Source organism: Culicoides brevitarsis, chromosome 2 (assembly GCF_036172545.1).
Source record: "Culicoides brevitarsis isolate CSIRO-B50_1 chromosome 2, AGI_CSIRO_Cbre_v1, whole genome shotgun sequence".
NCBI classification, from domain to species: domain Eukaryota; kingdom Metazoa; phylum Arthropoda; class Insecta; order Diptera; family Ceratopogonidae; genus Culicoides; species Culicoides brevitarsis.
Genome location: NC_087086.1, coordinates 24,535,801 through 24,562,832, shown reverse-complemented (window position 1 = coordinate 24,562,832; position 27,032 = coordinate 24,535,801). Strand labels below are relative to the sequence as shown.

Sequence of the window (27,032 nt, the reverse complement as noted above, 5' to 3'; positions counted from 1 at the left end):
TTTAATTAAATATTGTCATTTTTTAATTTTTTTTTTAAATTTAAATATTTTTGTAAGTTAAGAACAAAGAGGATAAATGGCTGACAAAATGGTAATTTTTGATGAAACTACATTTTTTCAAATTTTGGGCCATGGTACAAAAAAAATTGGAGCAGCTTTAAAATAGTTTTATAATTCGAAAATTTATTATTTTTTTTGAAATCGTTTAGTTCGACATAAAAACTTTAAAAAAATATGTAAAAATCTAAAAAAAAAAAAAATAAAAATTCATTTTAATAATTTTATATCTTTAATTTTATAATTTTTTTAAAATTTTATTAATCAATAAAATGAAACTTTTAATTTCAAAGTAACTTAAAATATTTTTAAAGATCTACAATTTAAATTTTAAAATAAAAAATAATGTGGAGACGTCTGGTATTATTTTTACATTCGTCCTCCTTTTCTTATACAATTGTTTTAAATCAAAAATAAATTAAGGTAAAGTATTATGTTACCAATTGACTTATTTATTTTGAAATCCGACACTTTATAAAGTTTAAAATTAATTTTTATTGTAAAAACACGTACAAACGACCAAAAACAAAGCCGACTTAGCTAAACAAAAAAAGTTAAACAATTGTTAACAAGCATTTGTGGAATCCGTTTCTGAAGAAGCAAACATTTGCTTAGTTCATTAAACATAAAATATACACTAAAAAGGAATTTTTAAAACCTTTTGCTAGAAAAAAATGAAACCTTCAATAAAATTCAAATATTTTCTTTGGAAATTGATTTAAAAATTTATGATTTTTATTTATTTATGACAATATTCAAAGCAAAAATAAAATTCAAGGACAGACAAGAAAAAATCAATTTTCTTTTAAAAGAAATGTCCATTAAAAAGTAAAGTAAAGATAAACTTTCTTCACTTGCCTTGATATGATTATTTGAATAGACAATATACACTACCTATCTACCTTCAGCTTACTGTCTGCAAAAACTTGAAAGAAGACGAAGAAAAAACCTAAAAAATTACTTTTCTTTTTTTTTTCTTCTCACTTTTACAATAAAAAATAATGCATTACTGGGAAAGGAAAAAAATGGATAAGAAAAGAAATGCGAAAAAGATATTTTCTTTTATTTTTCAATACATTTTAAATTAGTGAGCAAAAAAATACGAGGGAAAAAAAGAAGTAAAATAAATGGAAAAAAGTAGTCACTTTCAGTCTTTTGTGTGCAATTTTCACAATTAATTTATCATGCCTGTGTTGATAATTGCTAAAAATAAAAAAAAAATAGGACAAGTTGGTTTAATTCTATTTGTTGCTGTTAAAATAAACTTTAAATTATTGGTTTCCCGCTAAATCGCCCAAAGTGTTTATTTAGCATCAATCAAGCGTAACCTTCACTTTTGTCAACAATGGATGCAATAATAACACAGCCACAAAGGTATTTCACAACGTCAGGCCAATCATTCAACGTCAATTTAACCAATTGATTGGATGACTACTTAGTTTCCAACCAGGATGACGGTGAGGAAAATTTCCTGTGAAATTAATTTTAAAAAATTTTTTAATGCCATAAGCGGTGAGTAAGTGGTTGACGTTGAAAAATTCACTAAAGAAATTCTAGAAAAATAAATATTTATATCGCTCCGGTTACTTAACGTAATAACAAAGAAAATAATTAAAAAGGATTGTTTTTTTTATTTTTAAGATTTTTAATGCGCTTTAATGAAAAAAATGTTATTTAATAAATATTTTTTAAATTTTTGTTTGTAATTTTTCAACGTTTTTTTTTAAATATTTTTTAAATTTTTGTTTGTAATTTTTCAACGTTTTTTTTTATTGATTTTTAAATTAAAAAAAATATTTTGGTCACGTGACTTAAAAATTTTTTTCATCTACATTTCAATAGGAAAATTCTTATAAAAACAAATTTATTTAATATTTTGTATAATTTAGTTGAAAACTGCAATTCATTATGGATTTTTACTCTAAAAATCCCAAAAAATGTCAAAATTTTTGCATTGATTTTTTTCGACAAAATTGGAAGGGGGTGACTAAAAATTAAAATATAAAATTTATTCGCCTTTATGAATATTAAGTTTTTTTTAATGTTCTTTTTCTTTTTGGATGATAAATGTAAATACGCTTAAGTTCGTTGGTTCGACAACTGACACTATTTAAAAAATGTTTTAAAGCAAAAAATAACAAGAAAAATCTTAAAACAAGCAGTAGCGAATCTTTTAATTATAATTCATGAAAATAACCACAAGAAAATTTTCCATTTTTCCATCTTGTAAAATTTTACAACAAACGTTTGCTTTTAAATCTCTTTTAATACTTTTTCCTCATTTTTTATGGCATTTTTACCTCCTTTTACAAACTTTTCCAGCATGTCCTTTGGTCAAAATATTGCTCTTTTTTATTTTTTTTCTATTTTATTTCCACAAAAACCACAAAGTTACAATAAATAAATCACAAAGTAACAAAATACTCCAGAGTTACAAAGAAGAAACCACAAAAAAACTCCTACCTTCAATTTCTTCGACAGTCAGATGAAACTTGGTTAAATAATAAAAGAGTAATCCTCCTTTTGAGGTCAATTTTTGATGCGTTCCTACTAATTTTACAGACAAACACCGAAGTTTAAACACTCGAAAGGTAAATTTATTATTATTTTATTTTTCTTTTGGAGTAAAATCCCCCACAAAAAGGATTATCAACTCGTTTTTAATCTCTCTGGCGTGATTCTAATTATTTTTTAGGTCCGTTCGTGTAAAAAGAGAAATCATCTGCATTGCATGTCTTAATTCAAGAAAAAAAAAAGTTGCTTAATTTATATTATAATAAGACGACAGGTACGCTTGCAATCAAATTCTGTGGAAAATACGTGTTTAAATTAGAGGAAGGAAAATTATTTTGGAAAAATGCCAAGAACTAGGCAAAAAGATAAATTTAGATCATTTAAGGTGAGTATGCAAATATGGTAGAAAAAAAGAAAAGTTATATTTTCGATTATTTTGGTGTCAAATATTGACATTTTTCTCATTTGTTTATAGTTTACTATAGTGAGAAAGGAATTTTGTTTATAAAAAAACGAAGATAAAAATACAATTTAAATTTTTCTCAAACAAAAACAATTTTATTGGAGGTCTAATTCGTAATAATTCTTCCCACAATCGAAAAATAGGCATTTTACGAGTAAAAAGGATAACATAATAAAATATTCAGGATAAATTCTAAATTGAAAAACTAAATCAATTTTATTTTTGTGGATTGGGGGATGAATACCGGAAGGACAATGATCTAAAATAATTCATGAGAAGGCTTTTCAAGGTTGAAATTCTTCATATTTTACGTCGTCTTTTCGAAATTCTGATGTTTATTTATTTTACGTCGATAGTTTGCCAAGTTTTGCATACGGTTGGACGAGATAAGAACAATAAACTTCTGTTATTGTTCGATACTTGCACAAATATTATGATGTTGAAAGTGATGGTTGAGGTAATCAAGCTTGAGAGTATCATTCTCATCATAATTCATCTGTCGAAAGTGTCGTAGTTTGGTGAAAATTTGTCAAGTTTATGTCATATAAGGAATTTTAGTATATTTTGTTGGACATCTGGAGCTTAAAAGTTATATTGGTATTTATTAAAAAAAAAATATTACAAAAAAAAATAATGTTTTTTAACTTTAAATTTTATTTTATTGGTTTTAAAATTAATTAAAAAAACAATCATATATTACCAAACAGGAAAAAAGCAGGATTCTGAAAATTTTCTCACAAGGGGGTTTTTTTTTTTCATTCGATAACGAGATTTTATATAAAAATTTTTTTCTATTTTGTTTTGAAATATTTAATTTATTTTATTTAAATTTAAATTTTTAAAAAACATAAATAAAAAATGTTTAAATTTTTTTAATGTTATTTAAATGAAAATTAAATTTTTTATTGATTTTTTAATAAACAAAATGTCAATTTTTTCCACTTATCTGTTTATTTTTTTTTTTTTTTTTAAATGGAAAAAATTTATGGAAAAAATTTTTTATTGAAAAAATACAACCTAATTAATTTTTTTTTATTTTTTACGCAAAAAAATTATAGATACTTAATTTTTTTTCTAAAATATATTTTTTTGTAAAATTTAAAATTTTTTTTGCTAAAGCCCAATATTTTTTTACCTAAAATTTTTAAAGATTTTTCCAGTTTCAGAATATCGTTGCTAAAAAGGATTTCTTTATGAGCACAAAAAATAAAAAATACTAAACAGCATTTAAAATAATAAATTTTGACAGTTAAGAAATAAGAATAAACTAGAAAAATTGTTACAGAAGCCTTCAATAAATTTTTCTTGTACTAATAAATTATTTTTTTTAATCATTAAATTTTTATAGTTTATTTTCAATATAATATAGTTTACTTTAATCTCTCCTTAAAATATAATTTTACATCATTAAAGTTAGATTGTTCGTTTTTTTTAGTAAAATATATTGTTTATATTTCCATTTAAACTGTGAAATTCGATCTTAATAACATTAACATTGTAGAAAAACCATAAATCTTGTTATTTCTCATTAAAATGTGTAAAAATACAAAATAATTATTTAAATACTGGTGTATATAATACAAATACCGTTTACGTGAAAAATTCTTTACAATAATAATAATTAATTAAATTGCTTTAATTATATAATAATCTTGTGATAATCATTAAAATTAACAAAACGTTCAAATTATAATTATTCGATTATTATCATTATTATATTATTATGATTATTTATCATGATAATGTTATTTAAATTTTTCAATAAAGTTTTCTTTATAATTATTTGTTTTTAAAATACGTTAAAAATGTCCATGAATATTTTATTATTATTTTTACACGTAGGTACCTTTTCGAATTGATCTGTATATTGATCACGGTTTTTTTCTCAAATTTTATTTATTTTAAATAATAATAAATATACATGAACAATAAGATTTACACTTATATTTATAATAATGTATTGTATATGTATTCAATTCATCATATTGTACAACATTCAATAATATTTTCGTTTTCTTTTTTATTATTTATTTGCTCGAATAAACATTTAATTTATCTTAACAATGATATTTTTTGTGATGATAAACTTTTTTTAGTCGGATTATGTTTTTTTTTGTTGTTGTTTTTGTATTATTATTGGGAAAGATTTTTTCATTATAAACAAGTTTTGAATGGAATTTTCCCCAAAAAAATTGTTCAGTTAAATAAATTCGTGTTTGGATCAATAAATTTTCTTGAATATTTTTATCATTTTCTTCTATGCGAGCAAACAAAAAAAAGTGGCTTCTTTCTTTTATATTTTCATTCGTATTAAATATTATTAAATTTTCAAACTGCAAATGTTCTCATGTACGAATTGCAACATATCTGTGGCGAAAAATTTTTGCAGCTGCTCTCTGTTATTTCTAGAGATATTCTTTTTAGCATTTTATGTTTATATTAGAAAAAATAAAAATTACTATATAATATTAAATTTATATTAAATTCATTTAAACACTGGTTTGCTATGGCATCGGTGTGGTCATTGTTAGGCTAAAAATTCAAAAATAGTTTTATTGACTATGGCAAATGCTTCGACAAATGTTTATATACTGGAGGGGTATAGGACACACAAATAGAGGTTTTATAATGTTAGTTTTCAGAGCATTATGTACACATACACACATAATAAAATAGAAGTTATACATTTATTTTTGAGGGAAAAGGGGTTTAATTTAGAACAATCAACCAATTCATGCATGTGTAAATTTTATATACAATTTTTTTTTGTCAGGAAGAGGTTTTCAAAAGGTTTCACTTAACATCAATGTTAAATTATAGCAGGTACATAAATATATATGATAATAATAAACTAACCTTTGTCAATTTTTAGTTTTTTTTTCTATAATTCTAGATAGCCCATAGGTTTACACAACTAAAGTTCTTGCTAAAAAATAAATTTTTGGCATCTAATGGAAATGGTTTGCGCTGAAGCGTCGTGTATCGGAGGTATTTGAGGTGGTATGTGGCAACGGAAGATCTGTTAATCTGTGCGAATTGATGTTGATATGATAAAAATATATAAATTGGAATATAAATAAAACAAGAAAGTTGTACTTAATGTCCAAATCGAAAAATAAATATATATTTAATTTTTATACAAAGATTTTTTGTTTTGCAAAAGTTGCAGATAAAGGACACTCAAATAATGATAAAATAATAAAAAGAAGAATAAAGAAGCATGAAAATTGGATTGGAACGAAAGATAAAACGAGCACAGGATATGTCCGAGACATGAACAAATTGTCACCGATGGAGATGTTAGACTCGGAACAAACCTTGTGTGTGTGTTTGACAGCGCATCGCTTGAAAGAATCATATGGGTGTTTGGGAATGTCTGTCATGCTCAAGCGTGAAGTTTTTTTTTTGTTTTAAATTCAAACAGAGACAAAGTTGTGCGAGATAAGCAAGGGTGCAAAACTAATTTTCGACGGAAAATTGAATTAGGAATGTAGAATACGAAGAAAGTAGAACAGACTATGTGAAGAGAACAAATGGAAGGACGACATATTAACGAAATTTGATTAAGGTTTAAAAATCTTTTTGTTTTTTTTAGGTCAAGAATTTACTTATTTGTTTTAAATTAATTTGTTTTACGATTATTGTTTGGAAAAAAAAATTCAAGAGCTTTTTTATTTTCAGTTTTTTTTTAATTTGCTTAAATTTTATCTGGTTTTTTATCAGATTATTCATAATTTATATAAAAAATAATTAATAAATACTAATTAAAAATATTTTTTACAGATGAAACTAATTTCATATTATTAAGATTTAAAAAAATAGGTTAAAATTTCTCTTTTTTGGAATTTCCAATTTTTTTTTATTATTTTTTTTTTTTGCTTTGTCCATAAAAATATTTTTAATACAATCTTACAAAAATATTAAAATAAAATTATTTTTTTTTTCAAAATATATTGACTTAATAATTTTTTTTTTAAATTTTTATTTATTATTTTTTTTTATTGTTATTTTTCTTTTGAATATTAATTTTTAAACTAAATTTTGAAATAAATTTTGTTCTGAAAAATTTATAGCATAATAATTATCCTAAAAATTTCTCAAAAATTCATCAATTTTGTTATTTTTTTTTGTATTTTTTTCAATTTTTTAAGTTAATTCTTAATTTTAATTAAAAATAGAGCATTGGACATTAAAATTGATTTAAATTTAAAAAATTGGGAAAATGCGCTCAAATCACCTCAAGACGAGTCACAAATATTCACATAATTGTTCTTGTTAGGTGTCGAGCAAATTTAATTTTTTGTACAAACATTTAAAAAGTCTTTCTAATGTGACTCGTTAAAATTGTCCATACAAGAATAACTTTTTAATTTAAAAAAGACAAAGTTCTCGTATTTTTTCTCTTCTAAATTTGATAATAACATTGCAAACTTTCATTTTGTCTTCAATTGTCGATTAAATCGTTTGATTTTAGCACACATTGCATATAATATTTTTTCAAACAAAAACCAGCACCGCATGACATGACAGAGGAAAGTTAAGCAGTGAAAATTCATACCAACGAACGTTAATTCCATTAAACAATTTTCCAACTTCGCCTATCAAAAAGGAATAAAAGTTTTTTTTTGCAAAAGTGATACAAACATATTCCTAACATAGAAGAAAGGCACACATGTGGAATGTGAACGACTGACGTGAAATGCAATTTGGAAAGTTCGTGCTTGCGATGATGATAGGAAATATCTTTTGATAAGTGAGAGATGACGACAAAGCAGAGTTTTTTTTTTGCGCTATAATCCTTTCAAGAAGAACGTCGTAATTTTTGTAAGTGAGTTGTAATTTATGAGATGATGACGGAAGTGGAATAATCGGGTCAAAGGTTCACTACGTGGAAATGAATTGTACGCTACGGGTTAAAAAGGGGTCATATTAACCTTTTAAGGGGCTAAGCTAATTTCAGTGGGACGATACGAATATATTTAAGGCTCTGTGGGCTTGAAAATAAATATCTTTAAGGTACTAAAAATACAAATTTGGAAAAATTTTACATAAAAAGTTAGAATGCCTTATTTTTTTAAGCCTCGAGGACCAATAAAAAGGTTACATGGTTCTATTAGGAACCTCATAAGTTGATGATCTACAGCCCAAGAAAAATAATCCCTCAATTAGTTAATTTAACCCCTTGAGAGGTTTATTTTTACCTTGTTTACAAAGGCATCAAACTCTATTAAAGGATTAAATGAAGGGCTGAAAGGATAAATCGCACATACGCACTTTTTGACAAACTGAGAAAAAGCGATTTTAAGTTTTTCTCTGTTTTTCAGCTGTAAAATTTGATTTTTACATATTTTCTTGATGTTTGAGCTAATATTTAGTGAAAAATGGTCAATAAAAACGATTTTCATGCTCGAAAATTTCCTAACTCAACAATAAGGAGGCGTTTTGGGCAATTTTTATCGAAAAAAAGGATAAATCGCACATATGAACCAAAAAATTTGATTTTTAAGGTCTTCTAATTTCAATGTTTTCTCGAAATGTTTGGTTCAAAATGACTTTTTATGCCTTAAAAAAGTATAAAGAACACAAAAAAGTTGAAAAAAATGAATTTGAAGCAATTTGAAAATTTGACTTTTTACCCGTTTGTATGGCTATGTGTCATTTATCCTTTCACTTTGCATATGTGCGATCTGGCATATTGCAATAAAACACACATTTTCGAAAAAAATTTGAAATTTTCTTAATGTATCTGAAAGTACTCGTCTTTAAGCATATTTTCTCATTCTTAACTCAATTTTGTCAAAAAGTGCGTATGTGCGATTTATCCTTTCAGCCCTTCAAATTAACCTATCAAAGGGTTATTTGGTTAGTTGAGGGATTATTTTTCTCGGATGCAGACCATCAACGCCTAATTGACCACTTATAAGGTTCCTAATAGAACCATGTGCATTTTTTAGACTCTCGAGGTTTTCAAAATAAGGATTTCCAACTTTTCATGTAAAATTTTAAAAATTTTTATTTTTGGAAAGTAAAAATTTTTTATTTTAAAATCTCTGGAACCCACTGGTATTAGATTGCTCACTTATGAGATTATATTAACCCCTTTTCTTCAAATAAGGGACTAAATTTCAAACATTCTTAATCCATAGGTTATGTTCAACTAAGAAACATTTATCTACGATACGAAGGGAAAACTAGACAGCACCGAGCGCTATAACTATTCAATTTTTGTACACCAGTAGTTTCAAAAAATATAAAATTTTATTCTACAGAAATATAAAAGAGAGCCTGTTATGTGATAATTTGCGTTCAATTTTAGACAGAGGTCTAGTGCGTCTCTATAGAGTTTGAATTAAAAAAGTTATAAAAGTGACAGAGAAAAAGAGTAGAGTGTGTTAAAAAAGAAATATTACTTGTACTGCACTAAGAGAAAATTAGTTAAGCATCAATTATTATATATTAATTAATAAACAAAAAGTGAGGAGTGTTAACAACAGTCAAGTTCTTAAAGTAATTGATACACCAATTTGCTTACCGAATTGATTCAGTACGTGATCTAGGTGAGTAATCGCGAGTGCATCTATTTTATTTTAGGATTTTTTTTTATATATTTTTTTAACACACGCGCAAATATGTAAAGATATAAAGAGAGATGATGGAGTCAACAAATATGTAAAAATAAGAAATTTTAAATTATATTAGAAAAAAGTAGCAAATAAAGCAAAAAAACTTAATTAATTTTGAAAAAACAGCATTGCGCAAAAATATATCTAGAAACACTACAAAAAAATTATTTAAGTTATTTTTTGTTTTAATTAAGTTAATTCACTACTTCAAACAATATTTAAAGAATAAATATTCCTTTAAATTAAAAATTCAAAATTACCTTCGGTTTCGAGAGCTTAATCCTATGTTTCGTTCATCTCGCCATCTAAAAATTAAAAATTTTAATTTATTTTTTTATTTATTTCAATTTTTAATTTTTTAGTTATTTTTTTTATTTTTTAAAAATAAATTTATATCACCCTAAAATTATTAAATTTTTTTTTACAAAAATAAAAAAAAATATTATTTTTAAAATAAAAAGCAAATGATTGAGTTTTAAATTTTTTTCCCCGTTTTTAATTTTTTTGTTTTAACAATAAATTGATATTTTTTATTTGTTGATTTGAAATTGAATTCCGAATAATTCTAATTAAATAAGAAAAATATAATTTAAATTTTTTTAAAATATTTTTTAGAGAAAATCATTATATAAAATTATTAATGAACAATTATTGTCTTGAATTTTTATTTGAGAAAACCTTAAAAATGATTTTTTTTGATAAATATTTATTTTTTTTAGATTTTTCCTCAATAATTTATTTTTTTTTAAAATTAAGCTTTAACCCAAAAAAATTTTATATTTTGTTTTTTATTAAAATTTCAATTAAATACTTACCTCACAAATTTATGACGCAAAGCTTGTCTCACTTCCGAGTTTAAGAAGCAGAAAAATAGTGATACTGAAAAACCCTGAAAATCGAAAAAAATAAAATTATTCACCTTTGATAAAAAAAAAATCTTAATGTATTTTCTTCAATATATGAAAAAGTTACCAGCACATTTGTTCCTCAGAGAGTTACAAAAGCAATTTTTTTTTCTTTTCTCATAAATATTTCTATTTTTGCATTATTCATAAAGGAATTCTCATAAGATTCAAGGTTCTTGTGTGTTATCGTCGACATCATAATAATTATTATTATTAACATCTTTAGTGTGTATGGGTATGCGATGAGACAGCAAACGTTACCGAACGAGGAATTTTTATTAGAATTTTCTAGTCCGTCACACTCTGTCAAACATCATAAATTTTCTTTGTGTTTTTTTTTGCGAAAGGTTTTGTCGTAAATATTTACCTTAGTAACGTTAATTTATGTTGCTGTGAATGAAAGGAGATTTTTCCCGAAACAGGTGACAAATTAATCAATTTTCCTCTTTTCATACTCTTTTTCAATGGCAAATCCGTGGAAATCTAATTTATTAACATTTTTCCCTGATTTTTTTTCTTGCTTTTTTATATCAACACGTGCTTCGTACTTTGTCACAATTTTTTTCATATTTTATTTAAACACGACGAACCAGAAACATTGTGACAACTTATTCCAATGTGAAAGGAATAAATTTTCGCTATGAATATCGAAGTGTCAAATTCACGCAGTTTTTTGCCATCTTTACCAGATATTTGCAAACAAAAACTTGCTGTTTTTGATATTCATAGGAAAAAGCTCACTTCCTGTCGTTTCGCATTACATTACAAAAAAAATGTAATAATGAGAGGCGACATATTGTAATGAACAAAAAGCGAGTGTATAAAATTTGACAAAATCTGATTAAATAATTAAATAGTTTTTTTTGTATTTGGTTCGTTTTTTTATAAAAAAAAATGCTACCTTTTTTCAGCGTAATTACAGTGTAAATTTTATACCAAACATGTATCCCTTGCCAGACATATTGTTTTCATTTGATGCTCTGTTGATTTTATGATCGCAAAATAAACGAAAAAAAAAAAAAAAAAAAAAATTGAATATTTTATAAACTTTTTTTTTTGAGCTGCGTGGAAACATGTTGCCAATATTTTTGTAATAAAAAATATCGATGTAATAATTTTGGCTGCTTATTTTTTCCATCCGAACAACGGCACACACGAAAATTTTATGTGGGTATGGTCGTTCTGGATCCTTATCACATGTTGAGCTTTATGACCTAAATTGCAATTTATTGCGCTGAAAATTGAAAATACGTCTTTGTGTAATAAAATTTTTAACTTTTTTGGACCGCATTTTAGAGGAAATTGATTTCTGTCGTAAATTTTTTTTTTGTTGTGGATACGCAACGATAAATCTGTGCTTGACATTACGAGGAAAAGTTGCAGGAAAAAAACGTTAACGCGATCAAAGGTATGTTTTTCTAAAAAAAAAGAAAAAAAAACTTGTTGAAGAATTGTCTGTGGCAAGACTTGGAGTACATACAAATAACTTTGGGGAATTGAATAATGCGATATTTTTGTCTACATAATTTTACTATAACATTTTTCGACGTTTTTGACTTTTTGTAAAATTTTTTTTTTCGCGAAAAATGTTTTTCTATTAAATCCAAAATTTAATATTTTATTATATTAAATTACTTTAATTGATATTAAATTATTATTTTATCAACTATTAAATAAAAATAAAAAACTGTTCGAAAATTGGTTCGAAAAATTTCCGAAATTAAAAAATAGGGTTATTTTTTATAAATTAAATTTTAAACTTAAAATGAATTTTCATGCATTGTAAATTATTAATATTTTTTTATTTTTTAAAAATAATATGTTTTTTTTTTTAAATATAAGTATGAATAACTTTTGAAACAATCAACTACTAAAATCAATTATTTTAATTTTTTTTTATTTTTTTTTTTGTCGTATTTTTTCCACATTTTCCTCAACTCACTTTTATTTTTGGTTTTCAAATTAATTTTTTTTTTATTACCAGACACGTTAATTTTTCCATCGTAATTTTTTTACATACCTACGCAATAAAAATAAAAAATTACTCCATCACTGCAGTAAACTTTTAACCTTGAACGAAGCCAACATCATTTTTTGACATCTTAATTATGAGTTTTTCGTTCTCTCTTTCTATGTTTTCATAAACCACTTGAAAAATTTACATGATATTTCTACTCAGTTTTTTTTTTCATAATAAATTTACACAAAAAGTCTGGAATGTTATTTATGACTTTAATATGAGATTCCGTTTTACTCCGGCAGACAAACATGCACCAAATCATGCTAAGGAGGTAAATTATGCATGAATATGAAGAAATAAGTGAAATTCATTGAAAGTACTCGTTATGAAAAATGTAAAAGTGCATTCTTTTTGATAATCAAAAACGTTATTTGAAATATTTTTTCATGTTTTCCTGAGAAAAATGTCTCTTAAACACACAAAAAGATATGAAAGAATGAAATATTCATGTGATATTCAATTTGAATTGATCCAGCAGCACAAAATATTTCAATTTTTCAAAATCTATACGAGAATTACAATTGAATCAGAAGCATAGAAAATATTTTTATTGTGTGTCACCAGGAAAATATGGTAGCTATTTGTTGCAGATAGCTGTTTTTGGATCGTAGACAAACACAAAAGAGGCACTTGGATCATTTCACACAAAGCAATCGTTTTATCGTCATGAATTGGAAGACGGAATGCGAACCGATAAAGAGACATTATCATGGCAATTGAAAGTCTTCCATTTCGGTGAAAGCATGTATCGCAAGGAAAACAAGCTATAATGTCATAAACCATAATTAATCCTGCTTGTGACACTAAATTGAATTAAAATGGATACAATGGAGCCGTACGGAAAGATAAGAGTCATTGTTTGAAAGTATGTTGCACGATACGGGAGTTAAATGTTCCAAAGGCGCTAGGCAGCCAGTTATTAGTCACAGTTTATAATTTTCCTACAAATTTCACATTGTCATCGTGGCTTTTCTTTTGTGCGGGTGACATGTTATCTGTGTTACTAGAACTGCCTCGGTGGCAAAGTGAAAACTTCATGTTGGCCCATTTTTCTCAATTAATATTGGAAAGATTATCTCTCAGGGGTGCCGTATTACATGCCATTGACACCACAAAGGCAGGAGATGTAAGGTCATGTAATCCTGTTCAGCAGTTGTAAATTTATTGTTTTTACATGGAGATTGCAAGGTTGAGCTCCGGTGTGACTTGAAGCTCGACTACGAGCTATTAAGTTTAATTTTTACAAAAAATTAAAATTAAATTAATTAAATATTTTAGATAGTATAAAAAACTCAAGTTTTCAATTTTCAACCTTTTTAAAATAATATTGAATTTAAAAAAAATTATATAAAAAATAAAGTAAAACAAATGATCCTCGAGTATATATAACTAACTAAAATTGTTGCGTAAAAAACTTAAAATTGGGCAAAAAATTAATTTTGTGACTTTTTAACCAAATATTTAACTTAACAGTTTACAAATAATCAAAAATTAATGATTTTTAATGAAAAATTCTTATTTTTTTTTTAATTTTTTGACGAATTCAAAATTCATTCAAAATTTAAAATATATTTTTTATTTTTTACGATTATTAAAATATATTTTATAACAAAAAATTGATAATATATTTTTTTGTATAAAATTTTTGTTACTTTATTCTTAATTCAAAAATATTTATCGAGCTTCAAGTCAAGTCTCTCTATGCAATCCCTATTTTTGTGGTTTACAAAGACATTTGAACCAGATAAACCAGGTTACCTCGATTCTCACGTTTTATCTAATGTTCAATCAACCATCGGAAATTTCGAAACCAAATCTTTGCGTTCCTTGGTATCTTTTATCTTTTCAAGGAATCGGCGCCTCAAGTTTCCCCTAAAATAATAAGTAATAATAAACTACATTTTCTCAATAACATCCCCAAAATCTTGTCGTCACACATATGTACGTGTGGTTTGTGGTTCGTGTCATTCCTCACTTTATTTGTCATCCTTTCTTCATCTTTCATGTTTTGCTTAATGCTGTAAATAAATACAAAATTTCTTCCATTCACACACACACACACGTGAGTAACAATATATCATGTTTCCATTATTCTTGCTTAACAAGTATGAATTTTAAATAAAGCGACAATAACACAATCGGAAGACAGCATAGCTTCAATTGTTGAAATGTAGCATCCATTAGGTATTCTTCAGAAATTTTATGAAAATAGACAAAAAATAAATAAACAACGGAAGGGAGGTTATTTTGTTGTGAACTCTGTAAATTGTAATTAAATAAACGGTTGTAAAGGTGGATTATCTGGCACATGGAGCTTAAAATTGGCCTATTTTCGTGTTCTTTTTTGATGTAATCCTGAATTTTAACACTTGAACGAAGATTATGCTAAAATATAATCGTGTCATAAAATTATGTTGAAAATTTTACTTTCGAAGAGTTTTTTTTTAAATTTTGAGATTTAAATTTTTTTATCAAAATAGAATTTTAATCAAATCAAGAGTAAAAATTATTTCATATAAATTTAAATTTAATATTTTAAAATAATTGAATTATAATAAATTGAAAATAATTGTAAAAATAATTTTTTTTCTCAAAATTTAAAAAAAACTCTTCAAAAAATAATGTTAACTCATTTCAACCTTTTTTGATACCTGAAATTTCTTAATACTTTCTTAAATTCAATTTCTTTTCCATCAAATTGTGTCGTTGTCGTATTTTTAATTCATTATTTCGCAAAATTGAATTCAATCATTCGTCTGCGCATAAAATTTACCGATTGTATGTAAAAAAAAAGTATTAAATGTCATCATCTTACGTTGCGATAATGGAATTTACCATCGTGCTGCTGCATTAATAAAATATTTCCATTATTTTACCACATTCTGTCTGTCTTGTGGCATCGTTATCGGATTAAGGAATATAAAGTTGATGTGACATGTTACACGCCTAAAGAAATGAATTTTTCTGATTTTTCAATTATCGAAGGAAACGCCTGGTTATTTATTTATTTACTTGATACCGAGGCAGTCGTCAATCACGTGAACGGATTTCATCAATATTAATTACCTTTGTTCATCAATTTAAATGCATTTCATGTCAATCAATTTGATTTCGAATGACGCCAAGAACAATTTTCATTAATTACAAAAAATCCAGTTTTTTTTTTGTAAATCAAAAATAAAATATTAATTACTTTTAATTTTTTCGTATTTTAAAAATAAACTTTAATTCGTTTAACTTTTTGCCGCTTCAGTTGTTGGTTTTGTAATTAATTTGATAGCTTTTGTGAACATAATTTTATTTTTTTTATTTATTGCAATTTATTCACCATTTTACGAATGAAATTTATTTTTGTTCAATTATGTTTTAACTCCATTTATCAATTTAATTTGTTTTTATGGATCACTTGTTACTTTAGTAATTTACAATGAATTTCACACATTCGAAAATAACTTTCCAGTTCATTATTTTAATTTTCGAGTCGTATTTTTATAAATCCGAAACAGTGATTCACAAATTAAATTAATTAGAAAAAAATTGTTAACAGGTTACACAAAAGCTATTACGTAAAAAATTGATTCTCAACAATTTTTAAGTTTTATTTGGTCGTTGGATACTATTAACTTCATTTTTTTTGTATACAAATCGTTTGTAGAAAAAAAAAGAATTTTGCGCTCCAACCGTCAGATAGTGCGACAATCTGAAATTCTGAAACCGCTTTTTTTGCGGAGGCGGTACGGTTGTGATCCGCTCACCGTTGTTAATCTTTCTGTCAAGTATTCCGGGAGCAGACCATTTTTAGTTTTGTCGATAAGTTTCAGATCGTTAAAGTAAACTCTTTGCTTCACGTCAAGTAACTACGCATCGTTTAGCATACTCTCCACATTCGCATATCTGTCTTTAAGTAGAATCGCTCGAGAATCGTTCCAACAGCTTCTAGTCGGTTTCAGGTGCAGCTGCTTCTTCTTCCTGCCTTCATTCAATATCATGAATTTAGTTTTGCTAATAATTTGCGAAAAAAGGATTTTTATTATTAAAAAAAAGAATTCTTATCAGTGACTATCGACCTAGTTTTTGCGATAATTAAATCAAACAATTTTTTATGCAACATTCACATAAACTAATAACGATTCACGCACAACTTGTTGATTTATTAATATATCAATGCAATAGCGATATAATGTGATTAATTACCGTAATTAAAATCCGTGATGTATACGGACTTATTGCGTGCGGAAAATGTGCTGGTAAACATTTTTATTTTTGTCGTTGTTGTCGTCGTCGTTTTGTCGGAAAAAACAACAACTAACAACAAATCGATATTTTGATCGATGATATTTTGTTTTTATTTATCCCGAACGAATGAACGAACACGTGACAAAAGAATAATAGGAGAAAGGAAAAAAAATGACTCACCTGTGTGCTAAGTAGTAAGGGACGACAAACGTCGAAAATATATCGCAAAACACCGTCCTGTGGTCCCGTAAGCAAGACCAGATAGGTGATGCCAAGCAGCGGAATAAGTACGAGAAGTGCTTTGGATGCTTTACGATATTGCCTCGTCTCGGCCGTATTCGCTGATCTGAGTTTCGTTATCAACACCTTATAAACAACCTTTATAGTAACATCTAGAGATTTTATAGTTCACACATCCATTGGCCTTCGTATACTTACCCACATAATCCTAATTAAGAATACAAAATTAATTGCGAGCACCGCCAATGCCGGTCCGTGAATTATCCAATCAATTTGCTTTTCTCGTATCCACGAACATTCCAGCTCCAACTGCGCACGTAGGCAAACAAATAAATGATAAATGAGCCATTATTCAATCAAAAATAGCTTTGTTTCATTAGGTAGCAAAATATAATATGGAATTACACCGCGCTCGCATAAATATTGAAATGGAAAATAAAGTAATTTGGTAGATTGAAATGTAATTCAGGGAAGTCCTGCAGGAAATCAAATATTTTTTTTTATCTCTACCAATAATTACAATGACGCAAGTGAAAAAGCATTTAATTCTCTCGACAATGAAAACTACTAAATAAATTATATAACCGGTACAGTTAAATTTATTAAATCAGTGGACAAGGCTGAATGACGTTTTTTTTTTGAAAAATGAAAGAGTTGTTCCTGACCTTTTGAAATAAAAAGTTTTCGTAGCTTTGTAAGTTCAGTATGATAATGTGGTTTTTTAGGGCTCTGGTGTCCTAGTTTTGTATTAAAAAAGTACAAATTTGAAATTTAATTTATTTTTTATATCCAGAGCCCTATTTTTAATACCCAGGGCCTTATTTTTAATGTCCAGGGCCTTATCTTTAATATCCAGAACCTGGTTCGCTGATTTTGAATTTTGACTGTACCGGTGTAAATAATTGGAAAAATGACCTATCACGATTTATCGACTGAAATTTTCGACACACAATTAATTTTCACTCAATTAAACAAACTCCAAACACTTTGCTGTCTTCATTCGTTACAAAACCAATTTGTCTTCTTTTCCTTTTTCATCGACGCAAAAAACGCAGATAATTAGAAAATACACGAAACTGCTAATTAAGGGCTTAAGTGTGATCAAAGTCTTGTTTTCGGAGAAAAAAAAAGTAAAAACAATAAACTTTTTTATGTCTGCTAAATTTTTGTTTGTTAATCCCTGCTTTAACACCTTGTAGCGTATTTTGAAATAAAAACGAAGAAAAGTAAAAACGTTTCTCTGCGAAGGAATTCTTTAAATGTTTCTTGGCGCGTAAAAAAATTAAAAACGTTTGTGATGATCACGAAAGAAAAATCGTGAAACATAAACAATAAAATCTTCATTATCCGCTTATTGTAGATGGAGTGAAGAAAAGTTGTTCTGTTTATTTGAAATTTTTATTTCTTTCTCATTTTTATTTTAATTTGTGAATAGAGGAGATTCAAGTGTTTGAGTAGGTGCGAAGCTATAATGCAAGATGCACAATATTTATTTTATGAGTTCTTATGAAGAAAATGAATTGTTGTCTATTTTGAGAGCGCCATTATTCAAGTGCATGTAATAAAACGAGTGAGAAACGTATTAAGGAAGGAATAGTAATTCTGAAGTTTTATGATTTTTCCACGTTGTGCATTTCCTGTGCACGAATCGTTGATCACCGATTACACTGTCTAACAAATTTTTCCACTTGTTTTAAAAAAATTATGAAAATTCTAGAAAAACTTTAGAACTTTTGAGTTTAAGTCAAAAAAAATTTTCGTCCTTGTTAATTTTAATTAATTAATTTAAAAATTTTATTTAGAAGTTAATTTAAAGAATTTTAATAATATTCGGCATCACTAAATCTTACTGATTTTAGCAAAAGCCTTTTTAATTTTCATTAAAAAAATTTCCATATTTTTATTTGATTTTTTTTTTTGAGAAATAAAAAAAAAATCCTTTAAAAATTTAGAGGCTTCTTTCATTAAAATAATTAGATAAAATCATCCGGATACAGAGGTGGAAAAAGTATATTTTTTCCCGTGATCCAAACTCATTTCCCAAAATTAGATTTACAAATTCTTACCCAAAAAAAAAATGTAAAAAGCCTAAATTAGGTCAATTATTTAAATTTTTCAAAAAATTTAATTTTTCAAATTTTCCCAATTTCAAAAGCCTCAGAAACGAGGCTTTTTCCACTACCGTCCGGAAAATTTGTTGGACATTGTTATTTTTCATACTGAAATTGTTATTTTAGTTTGTTTTATATTCAGAGAGACGGATAAACATAAAAAAACAAGTGAAATAAAAAAAATATTTTTTACTTTCTAAAGGAAATCCATTAAAAACGTTAATTTAAAGAAAACAAAAGAAAAAAATTGCAATTACTTGTAGTTTACTCAAGAAATAAGAAATAATTTGCTTGATTACCTTCTTTCCTGAAAAAGCACCTTCGATACTGTCATCGCCCACAACTGCCCTCGCGATCGTCCAACAAAGGACAAAAATAGCGGGACACCCTGAGGAAGATAAAACGTGCACTTACATTACAAATTCTGCTAAAATCTGATAAAACAAATAATGTAAGACACAATCAAACAATGTCAAAAGTTCAAATCTGGTCATGTTACGCGTGTTTTTGGTACTATTTGCCTTGTTAAAAGTACAAATATCTTCTATTTTTACAAAATTATTTGAAATAGGACCCGTTGGCAAATGTAAATAGAAGATTTTTTTTAGTGACCGTATTTCTCTTTAATTCGAATTTTTTTTTGGCTCAAACAGAAGTGTCCGATGGCACATCTGCCACATTCTGTAGGTACATTTTTATACTCACCCCATCCAATGAAAGCATACATGCCGAAACGCAAATTATCTCCGGAAAATGTCTCTACCACCAGCATATACAAGTACAAGCCTGCTCGACGAAGTTTGACAACAAAAAAAAAGTTCCCAAGATGTGACAAGAGAAAAAAATGCATTTTATTACAAAGTTGGATACAAAAAAAAAAAGAAACAAAGAATTTTTATTTAAAAAGAATGTCACACAACAAGATACTTCTTACCTTCAACAAGCATCCAACAGAAATTCGTTAAAGTGAAGTACTGAAGCAGAATTGCTATAAATATGCATACAACTGGTCCTACATGTGTAACCATCTGCAGTTATCGGAAAAAGTGTTGTTGTTAGGTGAAGTGGGCAGCAGAAAGAAAAATAAAATAAAATTCTTTGAATACTTACGTGTAAACTTAGTGCTAAGATCCATAAGAAACTAGACATAATGTAGGTTACAAATAAATTAGCATGAATTGTGTTGCGAAGACATCGGAGATCTCTGTGAGGAGGAAAAGAAAAGAAAAATACATTTATTTAAATTCCATGAGATTGTATCTGTTTTGACGCGGAGTGAAATAATGCGAGACAAGAAAAGTTTCTTTAGTTTTTCCTGCCACAAGGAAATTGAATCAGAGTGGAGTCGTGCGACGAAGACAGAAAAAGTTCATTGTTTTCTTGTAAAATGACATAACACGTGCCTCTTGCACAAGAACAAACTATTAATTGAGTTCAATTTGCTGCTTTTAACAAACTTTCCCACACATATTGGCATGTAACGTCGCACAAACACGCTAATGTTCTCTCTTGCATTTTAAATGAGGGCGTTCGGAATTTGAAAAAACTTTTAATCCTCTTAAAACAAAGTACAAAATTGTAAAGCTAGAGCTCTAGGTTTAAGCTGAGAATATGAAATTTAGAAAAATTAAGCTTTTTTGCTGTTTGAAAAATTCAAAGAAAACACGTGTTTAAAAAAAATTAAAGAGACCACGTGGTTTAAAGCAATTAAAGAAACCACGTGGTTTAAAAAAGTAAAGAGACCACGTGGTTTAAAACTTTTAAAGAAACCATGTGGTTTAAAAACCTGTAAGTAAACCACGTGGTTTAAAAATTAAAGAGACCACGTGATTCAAATAATTAAAGAGACCACGCGGTTTAAAACAATTAAAGAAACCATGTGGTTTAAAAACCTGTAAGTAAACCACGTGGTTTAAAACAATTAAAGAAACCACGTGGTTTAAAAACTATTAAGAGACCACGTGGTTTAAAACAATTAAAGAAACCACATGGTTCAAAAACCTGTAAGTAAACCACGTGGTTTAAAACAATTAAAGAAACCTCTAGGTTTTAAAAAGTAAAAAGACCACGTGGTTAAAAAAATAAAGAAAACCACGTGGTTAAAAAATAAAGGTGGTTCTAAATTTAATAACTGTTTTAAAAGTGATCATCGTTGTTCAAGTTCTGAAAGACTACTCTTTATTTTTTTACAAGAATTGATTTCTTAAAATTTAAATAATTCAAAACATTTCGATTTTTTCAAACAGCCATTCGGTTAAAACTCTCGTGAAAAAACACAATTTTAATGTTGAAACTTTTACTTCGACATCAATGGCTATTGCATGTAAAAGGAGCTGTGCATCAAAACATGCAACACACACGAAGCTCATCGCGAGTTCATTAAAACCGAATGATGAATTATTAAAAAGGCACACAGACAAAGTTAGTGCGTTATAGAAAATGGGACATGTTTCAATTTTTAATGAGATGACAAAGCATCGTTTTTAACCAAATTAAAAAAGTTTTGTCAAACATGAAATGACAAGAAAAAATATTTTTTTTCTATCGCAAAATTTTTAATTAATGGACCAAGTCCAGTTAAATAATTAAAATGCGATTTGTTTGTGGGTTTTTTCATCTATTTATAGCGCTATCGATGTTTCAAAGGAAGGGACATAATTGATGTAATTTACCTTTTTCTGTCGTATAATTTTCCATTAATCGAACGAAGAAATTACGCAAACCAATTAAATAAGCATTCACAGCACCAACGCCCTTTACTGTTTCTGGCAGGTTTGAGTAATGACGATTTTTTTTTCGACGCAACATGTGTATGAATTTTTATGAGTCTATTACATTTTCTTTTCATTTCGTTCGAATTTTTATTGCCTCCCGTAAATTCTCTGACGCTAAAGAAGAAATTTTTCTTTGCAATGCGTGCAAAAGATTGCTCAAGTATTTACTTAGTTGATTAATTAAGTTTGTATTGCTTTCTTTTTATTATTGTTTGAATATCTTTGTCTTTCGTTGCGCGTTAATTTTTATTGCTGTTCTGAACTATTGCCGTTATTATGCTTTTTATTAGGTTTTAGTGACGCGCCAAGGTCTTTCAGGGTGTGCTACGTAAAATTTACACAAATATTTGCATAGAAAAGAAGAATTTTGGGCGTAATGGTCTGCGAAAAGGGGGTTGAAATTAGCAACTTGTTGATTTAGGTGCCGGATGTAAAATTATTGAGGTGGATTTTGAAGTTCAATAAACGTATTATGGACTTTTAGGTGGTTTTTACAAGATTTCAATTGCTGAATCTTACGTATTTAATTAATTACGATTTATTCCAAGAAATGATCTAGTTCCCAAGATTATTAAATATTCGAAATTGATGAAAAGATTGGAAAATTTAGAGCATCTTCGAAAACATGTATGAAAAAAAATCAAGAGTATGTTTTTTTTTTGTAAAATATGAGAAGTCTAAAATTCTTTAAATCATCAAACACAGTTAAAAAAATTTTGATTTTCGACCAAAAATTCAAAAATTGCTTGAAAATCATAAAAATCGCCCAAATTCGAAGTTGAAGTAAATTTTTTTTTCCACTGGAATTTTTCGTTGTCTCGAGTAAATCATTTTGCGCCATAAAGCATGTTCCCGCAAACCTACCATTGCTTCAAAAAAGCCAAAAATACCAATTTTCCACGTCTCGCGGCTTTTTTACTGTGAACTTTCAAAAAAAATTTTTTTTTCTAATTTGCCTAAAAGTACAATAAAATCATTCCATTTACTGACAAAAAAAAATAAAATAAAATAAAATTAATCCTTAAAAAAATCGTAGTTAAGAAAATCCTTAGCCCAAATAAAATTACTTAAGATAAAAAAAAATACAGCAAAAAAATTAATTAATTTAAGCTCTTATCATCTGCTTTAAAAGTTTTATTTTTTCTCGGCATCAAAATTTATTTTCCTAAATTAAAATTTCTTGAAAATTTAACAATTTTTTTGATTTAAAACTGTTAAAAAAACTTAAAAATTTTATAAAAGTTTTATCTAGGTTTATAAAAAACATTAAATTTTTGGGACTTTTTAGGCAGCTATTTAAGTTTTTTCCGTATTTTTTCAAAACCAGCATTAAAATGTGTTTGTTAGAAAAACACACAAAAATCTGGAATAAAAAATTTAATTTAACAAAAAATCACTTTTTTTTATCTCTTTCTGTAAATAAACCCCAGCTTTACGTCAACTTGTTTGTAAAAATCCTTCAAAAAATTATGCAGTCCTCTTTCTCAACCACAATTCTACACATTTTCTCACCGAAAAGGTAAACCATACAGCAACGAGAACCCTGAATTAATTTTAAACCAACTTGCTATTTATAGAAAGAGTGCCTCAACAGAAAAACGTGCCTTTTATCACTCATTTTCAACAACCATCATGAGCACTCTCGAAAACTTTGAATGCGAAACTTAAAGCGAAAAAAAAAACGGAAAACAGACAAATGAAAGAAGAGTATGAAAAAATTTCATAAAAACTCATAACAACCAAATATTTCAAATGAAATTCTTTTGCCGCTATTGCAAAAAAAAAGTTCAACTCATTCAAAAATTTTTATGTCTTTTTTTATTTTTTGATTTTATTGCCATTAGCAAGGAAACACATTTTTCCTTACTCTTCATTTTTTTTTCAAATGCGTATTTTGGATTGCCGATGAGAAAAACACCATCCACGGTGCAAAAAGCGACAGAATAAATATGTTAAAAAAAGTTCTCGTCAATAAAGTACCTGTTGAATGGAAGGAAGGAAGAAGAGCAAAAGTGGAAAAATGTGTAAAAAAGGGTGCGGGTTACAAAACGTGTGCGAGACAGAAATAAATTTAACGAGATTATGTTGCGAAAGCGGTTTTGCTGAATCGTTGAATTGAGGAAGATTAGAAGTTTAGGTAAATTCAACCATAATCGATGGAAATCTAATAAATTTGTTTGAGTTAGTTGATGATGTTTGGCATTTTCGGAAGGCAAATGAAGAATACGTGAACGCGAATAATTTATCGAAATCCAACCTGAACATCTTGCCAAAGTAGCATCATCGACAAACACAAAATCAACTTAATTTCGATCAATATTCGAAACATTTCTCTCCGCATTCGAAGGTAATTTCAAATATTTTCACAGTAAATTTGTTCAAATATTCGTGATCGACCAAGATTAATGAAGGCGGGATGTACTTACTTGAATGTAATAAAGACAACAACGGCCAACAGGAGGGCCAGTAAGCTAATTGTGTATCCTATGTAGTAGATGACGGTGGAAAGTTCCACCATTTCGACTTCCGGTGGCAGTGTACTGTCTGTCGAGGCTTCCACGCAGCTGGCGTAGTTGGCGAGTTCGGCCCAGCCCTGGGGTGTGCAGAGTCTTGTCGCATTTTCTGAAAGAAAATTAAAAAAGACCAATTTTAAAATTTCAAATCACGTGACCTGAGAGATTTTTAAATCACGTGACATCAGAGAAAATTTCAAGTCACGTGACTCCAGAAAAAATTTCAAATCTCGTGACTTAAGATTTTTAAACCACGTGACCTGAGAAAATTTCAAATCACGTGACTTCAAAGAAAACTTCATATCACGTGACTTAAAGAGAAAATTTCGAATCACGTGACTTCAGAGAAAATTTTAAACCACGTGACCTGAGAAAATTTCAAATCACTTGACTTTAGGGAAAATTTCAAACCACGTGACTTCAGAGAAAATTTCAAACCACGTGACTTCAGAAAAAATTTCAAATCACGTGACTTCAGAGAAAATTTCAAACCACGTGACTTCAGAGAAAATTTCAAACCACGTGACTTCAGAAAAAATTTCAAATCACGTGACTTCAGAGAAAATTTCAAATCACGTGACTTTAGAAAAAATTTTAAATCACGTGACTTCAGAAAAAATTTCAAATCACGTGACTTCAAAGAAAACTTCATATCACGTGACTTAAAGAAAACAATTTCGAATCACGTGACTTCAGAGAAAATTTCAAACCACGTGACTTCAGAAAAAATTTCAAATCACGTAACCTGAGATATTTTAAAACCACGTGACCTAAGAAATTTTCAAATCATGTTTCTAGGGTGGCTATCACGTGGCTTGAGAAATTTCAAACCACGTGATATAAAAAATTCTTCAAAGAAAGAGGAAATTAATTTTGTTTTCTAGATAAATACGCAAACATCACAGCACTGCAGCAATAAAAAGACGAACAAATCAACATCGATTGTTTGTTTATCTAACATAAAATTTCTCCGATCTTTCGTGACTGACGACGTGAAAGCATGTGTCTGACATGTTTAGTTTTCGAACATTTACTATTTAAACATCGACGAGAGACGTCAATTTCTTCTTCTTTGCATCTCCGACGTGAGTTTTAAAATGAATGACTGATTCAATCAGCAAAGTGCGGGGAAATTGATAAAGAATAAATGTTCATTTGAAAGCAAACAGAGGTACGTTTGCAAGAATTTCTCGTTTTATGCGTCCGCCTACAGATAGTTGGCAAACATGGAAAATTAAAAGGGGCATCGTCATAACAAAATAAAAAAAAGTCTTCATGTCATCACAAAAGCAACACATGATTTAGTCAGAAATGTGTATAAATATTGCATCACATGATTAAAAATTGAAAGCAAAAAAAAAACTTACTTGTGGAGTCGTAAACGATTTCGTTGAAATGCGTCGGACATGGCAGGACTGCTGATGTGTTGTTTGGCGTAGGAGGCCAGCACAATATGCTGTCGAAGAAGGCGCCACAGCCCTGTTGAATGAGAAAAAAAATGTGTTTAAATAAATTGCTCGCAAATCTCACATCTGAACAAATAAAAGGAAAATAGAAAATCTGTCTCTGTGAAAAAGTGTGCAATCGAATTTAAAAGTCTTTAATTTTAAGTGAACGAAATTGAAATTCAAAGAGAGACGCTTTTTGTGATTAGTTTAAGAGCTTCCTTCGTGAAAATTAAAATTTTCATTTTCAAAAGGTTTCACGTAAAATTAAAAGGTTTTCAAATTCAGGGTATTTTTGAACTCCGAAAATTATTTGAAAATATTTTTTTAAGTGTTTTTTCTTAAATTTTTGTCCTACAATTTAAAGAACATAAAAAATAAAAAAATTGTTTATAATTTTTTATTTGTTTTGGAACTTTGTTGATAATTCAAAATTTTTTACGTGAAAAATGAAAAAAAAAAACAAAAATAAAGAAATTACCAAAAATTAAAAAAATAATTTTCAAACAATTTTTGTTTGTTAACCTAAATAAATAAAATAATAATATTAAATTTAAGAAAAAATTAATTTTTTATCTTGTGAAAAAAAATTGGAAAAAATCCAAAACGATCCAAGATAAAATTAAAAATTCAAAAACCGGTTGAAAATGAAATTTTTCCAAAACATATCTTGAAAATTATGAATAAGCCCAAAAAACTAAATTTTATTAATTATTTTTTTTTTAAATAAAAAATTTAATTTTAAAAATATATTTTTTTTATTTTCTTTAATATTTTTTTTTTCATTTTTTTTTCTTTATCTATGTAAAAATACGAACCTTCCTTATCTAAAGGATTTTTCAGTCCCTGAACTTGCAATCCCCTCTTTGCTCATCTTTATCAAACGCGCACAATTGAAAATGTTCAAATGCAACTTTCTCACACATCTTTTCACAAAAATACATTCAAAACGCCATAAAAAGACAAACAATTGTCTCTGCAGCACAAAAATCCTGATTATATACTTCTCTTTCAATCTGTCTCCGCAACACGTGAAGTGACATAAGTCTGTCTATCTATCACGCAATATTCCTTCTCTTTTTTTTTATTGCAACAAACAAAACATACTGTGTCACATTCGGAACGCAAAGA

At 27.4% G+C, this 27,032-nt stretch overlaps 1 protein-coding gene across 4 annotated transcripts; it reads right to left on the bottom strand.

The window, feature by feature from the left end:
* Window positions 1–5,248: 5,248 nt before the first annotated feature.
* LOC134828399 (diuretic hormone receptor-like) lies at window positions 5,249–25,917 on the bottom strand. 4 transcript variants are annotated; one of them, XR_010161902.1, is made up of 13 exons: window positions 25,824–25,917; window positions 24,370–24,565; window positions 20,280–20,373; window positions 20,104–20,197; window positions 19,875–19,955; window positions 19,469–19,557; window positions 17,257–17,367; window positions 16,999–17,196; window positions 10,473–10,546; window positions 9,918–9,962; window positions 9,567–9,611; window positions 5,891–6,061; window positions 5,249–5,566 (listed from the first exon to the last, which is right to left on the bottom strand). XR_010161902.1 is itself a non-coding variant. In XM_063841376.1 (12 exons), the coding sequence occupies exons 2-12, from the start codon at window positions 24,459–24,461 to the stop codon at window positions 5,539–5,541; spliced, it is 951 nt and encodes a 316-aa protein (XP_063697446.1). In that variant the 5' UTR covers window positions 24,462–24,565; window positions 25,824–25,917; the 3' UTR covers window positions 5,249–5,538. The 4 variants fall into 4 exon arrangements, 1 of the variants encoding a protein (XP_063697446.1); XR_010161903.1 differs by having other exon boundaries at window positions 16,999–17,184; XR_010161904.1 differs by lacking the exon at window positions 9,567–9,611.
* Between the last annotated feature and the right edge of the window lie 1,115 nt (window positions 25,918–27,032).